A 4,360-nucleotide genomic window follows, 5' to 3' on the forward strand; every position below is an offset into this window, starting at 1 on the left:
GACTAAGGTTCTTAGCACAATTACCACAAAACTGAGGTACAACGATAGATGCCGCCATATATAAGATCACGTGAATCATTCAAAACTTGTAGCATTTCACAATAGATTTAAAATTTGAAGAGATTTATTAATGAAAATAAATCCTTAAAATTATGAAAAAGTGGGAAGAACACAACAAATTTCAATTTAATAAATAGTTGAATTAGATGCCAAGGTAGAACATGGTAACTGCGATGCAAAATCAAAAGCTGAGCAAACATAAACATAAAAAGAAAATTTAACATTACCCAAAAGGAGTCGGAATGTAAAATACAAAAAAGAAAGAAAACGAAGAAACTAAATTTTACTAAAATAAAGAAATGGTTCATCAAATCAAACACAACAAAATTAGAAGTACAATTATAATAAATTAAAAGTATTTAATCAAACAAACTGAAACCCATGTCATCATCAGATTCTTCGGCGGGCTCATCCTTCTTCTCCTCCTCCTTGGCAGCAGCAGCAGGGGCAGCACCAGAATCAGCAGCTGGGGTAGCAACTGCAGCTACAGCAAACTTGCTTGGGTCCTGCATTGAACAATATTGATGTATAAGAAATACAGAATTAACAGATTGTTCTCAAATAGTGAGATGATTAAAATTTCCAAGCAATTACCTTAAGGAACTCCTTGACCTTGTCGGCTTCAGGGAAAGAATATTCTGTTGCAACTGCGACAGCAAGAACATTCTTGTAGGCATTAACAAACATGTGAGGAGCAGCAGCAAGTGTTGGGTATGAGATGGCCAACGAAAGTGAAGTCACCATTGAGACACCAATAGCAAACTTCTCAATGAGAGCATCCTCAGTGAGATCAAGAACCTCGGGGGTAAATACCGAACCATTATCATAAACAGAAAGCACCACAAGACCATATGAAAAGGGCCTTATGCCTAGCTTGGCAAGCAATGCAGCTTCTGACGAACCAACCTTGTCTCCCTTCTTGATGAGTTCAACAGGGGTAATGATTTCAACAGTACCCTTGTTAATCTTAGTAGGAATGTTGAGCACCTAAAGTTGGGAAATAAACATTAGCATGACATCAACATTATTATATCCAAAATCCAACAGAACATGGGAACAAACCTGGAAGAAAGAGGTCTGGGAGGGGTCGAGCCCAGTGTTGCCAGGAGGAACAACAACATCAATTGGAGCAACCAAACCAACACGAGCAGGAGCTCCAACCTAATTAGATTAAAAAAAGTCATTAAATTAATAACATTACCAAGCAAATCTAAAGTTAATAGGATTGTAAAGCATCGGATTAGTGTTGAACAACAGGCCAGAAAACCCAAATTACAGAAACCATCTTTTATTAAGTAGAGAGGATTACAAAAGATAGTGTAAAACAATATAACAGTATAATATTAAAGAGCACAAACTTGCAACTATCATCCATGCATGTGATTTACATTCATTATACAACCATATGTTTTCATGAAACACTACAGTAATAAATGGTACTACAAACTGTGATTGACTGGATCTCATTAGTTACAGATATCTACGTGCTTAGATAAAGTAACTGAATTACACAATTTCTAGACAAGATCATATGTTTCGCGCAGAGTTGCATTTGCCTTAGACTATTAGTGATACAAAAACACTTTAAGATTGACTTGAAGAAGTAACTTAGGTTAACTTCAATCTTGTTTGCAGAGAAAATACATCTGAACTCAAATTACATTATACCTTGAACGAAATTTTAATCAGATATACTTCAAAATTGTTTGAATAGAAAATAAACCCATCAAGGAATTACATTACAAAAATGGCAATTTCAATCAAAATATTTATATTTGTTTATTCAAAATCATTTGACAAAACTCATTCAAACACATTCAAATCTATTTGCAACTTGCCTGTCATTATTCAATTAACAAACCACAACGAAGCAACATTAATGTAACACAGATATTTTATATGGTACAATAAATAACATTACATATAAAAACTATGAAAAAGTGACTTCACCTTGTACTTGGCAACTTCTTCGCTAACCTCCTTCAAGTCACCTTTGGTGAAAATCAAACCAACATTTCCCTGTTTCAATTAACGCAAGATTATATAAATCCCAATACCTCAATATCAATAACTACTCTTAATCGAATATAATCACTTAATAACTAAGAAAATAAATTTCATTATAAAAATATTACATCTAAAAATCAAAACAAAAATTTAAGCTATATCTAGGATAAGCACTAAAATTAAACTACCAAATATTCATCCAATGTTCAAATAACAACAACATACTGAAAATCAAAAAGAGTTGAAAACTTACAACAAGAAGAGGGATAAGGTTGAGATAAACATTGTTTCCAGTTTTCTCAGCGTGCATTCTAATAGATCTCTTCATCATGGTGTTCTTACCCATAAGAACAACCGAATCACCACGTAAACCGCTACGAATACTCTGAAGCTGGTTAGAACCAACATTATCAGCATGAACAACAAGAATCTGAGAATACTCTTCTAGAAGTTGGCATAATTTGGAATCGTAAGCGATCTTCTTCTCAGCTTTGGTTGGTTTTGGCGCCATTGAAGATGATGATGAATGAGTTTGTTTAGCAAAATTGAGGGCCAAGACGGAAGTGTGACGTCAAGGCGGACAGCAAACGGTTGCCGTCTCTTTAACCTCCTGTTTCAGAGAAGGTTTGTTGGAGAGGAGTGTGCGAGTTGACAAATTGAAACAGGAAACCCTAGAAATGAAAATTGATGAAGAGATTTATATAGTAGCGATAGGAAGAAGACAAAATTTAGGGTTTTGACTTTTGTGTTAGATAACGGGCTTTTTTGTCAAGGAACAACCAATACTAGCCCATAAGGCCCAAAATAGGTATTAGGCTTTAAACTGAAATCTAATGGGGCGCTACTATCTTTATCTTAAATATCAATCCGAAGGCATGGATTCAAAAAAAGCATATAATTTTATGTAATTTTTATGCAAGTTTTTTTTTTAATATATATTTCGAAATTTAAAATTGTAAGGTAAATAAAGTATAATAAAAAAAATTAGATTTTATTAAATAATATGTCCTTAATTAAATTGTAGTTCAACTATATTTCATTGTTAGACTACTTTTAAAATTATTAAAAAATTTAAATACTGATAGGAGAACACTCTACTAACAAAAATAAACGAGGTTACCATATTTTCATGGATATCTTTTATAAAAAATATTTAAAATTGACGTAATTAAAATATATAAAATATTTTATATAAATATTTCAAGAGATTAGTGTTCACCTAAAGAGTTTTATTTTTCACAATTTTATTATAGTTTTAGGCTCTTTTTGTTAAAATAATAGTAGATGATGAAGAAGTCATTTCATAGTGAATGAATTTATGGTAAATATCAAATAATAGATAAACTAATTTAAATAGAAAAACTAGTTGATTGAATTTTAAGTTAATTATAAAATTAATAATTGAATTAACTAATAAATATAAAATAAAATGGTCCTTACTATTAGTAACCGTTAAAAAAATTTACATCGCAAACAGAGAAGAAACAAAAATAAATACATAAGCGCAAACTTACAAGGAAGAAAATAAAATAAAATAAATGTATAAACTTACATGGATCAAACATATATACTTTCATTTTATTTACGTCTCTTTAAGTTGCACTTTTTTATTTTCGTCAATTCTCTGTTTATTATGTCACTTTTTTTTAATAGGCGCTAACAACAAGGACAATTTTAAAACCAAATTGAACTTACATAATTTCTATAATATATAAGCATATAATATAATTTAAGCCTATAATATAATTTCTATCATGTAAGTACGAACTATCATAATTTTTTTGTAAAAACAAAAAAGAAATATCATATTTTTAAGGCTAAATTTCTCTTTTAGTCCGTTAACATATTTTCTTATTTCATTTTAGTTCTTTAATTATTTTTTGTTTCATTTTGATCCCTTAATCATACTTTCATTTTAGGCCCCTAATTATACTTTCGTCATTTCTCTTAATTTTTGCAAAAAAAAAAAAAAATTAACTTTTGTCACATTCTTCATTTAACTCATTTTCAAACCCATAAATCCATAAATCTATTATGTGTCAATCTAAAGAAAAAAATTCCGTGTACCCCTATTATTTGACCTATACCCCCCGTAATTTTTTCAAAATACCAAAATTACCCTCAATTTTTTTTTTACTATTTCACAAAATTCAGAGTTAATTTTTTTTGGCTTAATTGCACTTTTTGTCCTCCTATTATAGGTGAAAATTGAAAGTAGTCCCCCCATTTTGTTTGTCCCCAGTTTTAGTCCCCAAACAGAATTTGAGTTCAAATCATGATGAGTTGTCATTTT

At 30.6% G+C, this 4,360-nt stretch overlaps 1 protein-coding gene across 1 annotated transcript; it reads right to left on the reverse strand.

The window, feature by feature from the left end:
• Positions 1-259: 259 nt before the first annotated feature.
• On the reverse strand, positions 260-2,748 carry LOC101497480 (large ribosomal subunit protein uL10-like). The gene is made up of 5 exons (XM_004490910.3): positions 2,321-2,748; positions 2,011-2,079; positions 1,123-1,221; positions 655-1,047; positions 260-566 (listed from the first exon to the last, which is right to left on the reverse strand). Exons 1-5 carry the CDS (start codon positions 2,576-2,578, stop codon positions 420-422), a joined length of 966 nt encoding a protein of 321 aa, XP_004490967.1. The 5' UTR covers positions 2,579-2,748; the 3' UTR covers positions 260-419.
• Positions 2,749-4,360: the final 1,612 nt, after the last annotated feature.

Source organism: Cicer arietinum, chromosome 2 (genome assembly GCF_000331145.2).
Source record: "Cicer arietinum cultivar CDC Frontier isolate Library 1 chromosome 2, Cicar.CDCFrontier_v2.0, whole genome shotgun sequence".
In the NCBI taxonomy this organism is placed as follows: Eukaryota; Viridiplantae; Streptophyta; class Magnoliopsida; order Fabales; family Fabaceae; genus Cicer; species Cicer arietinum.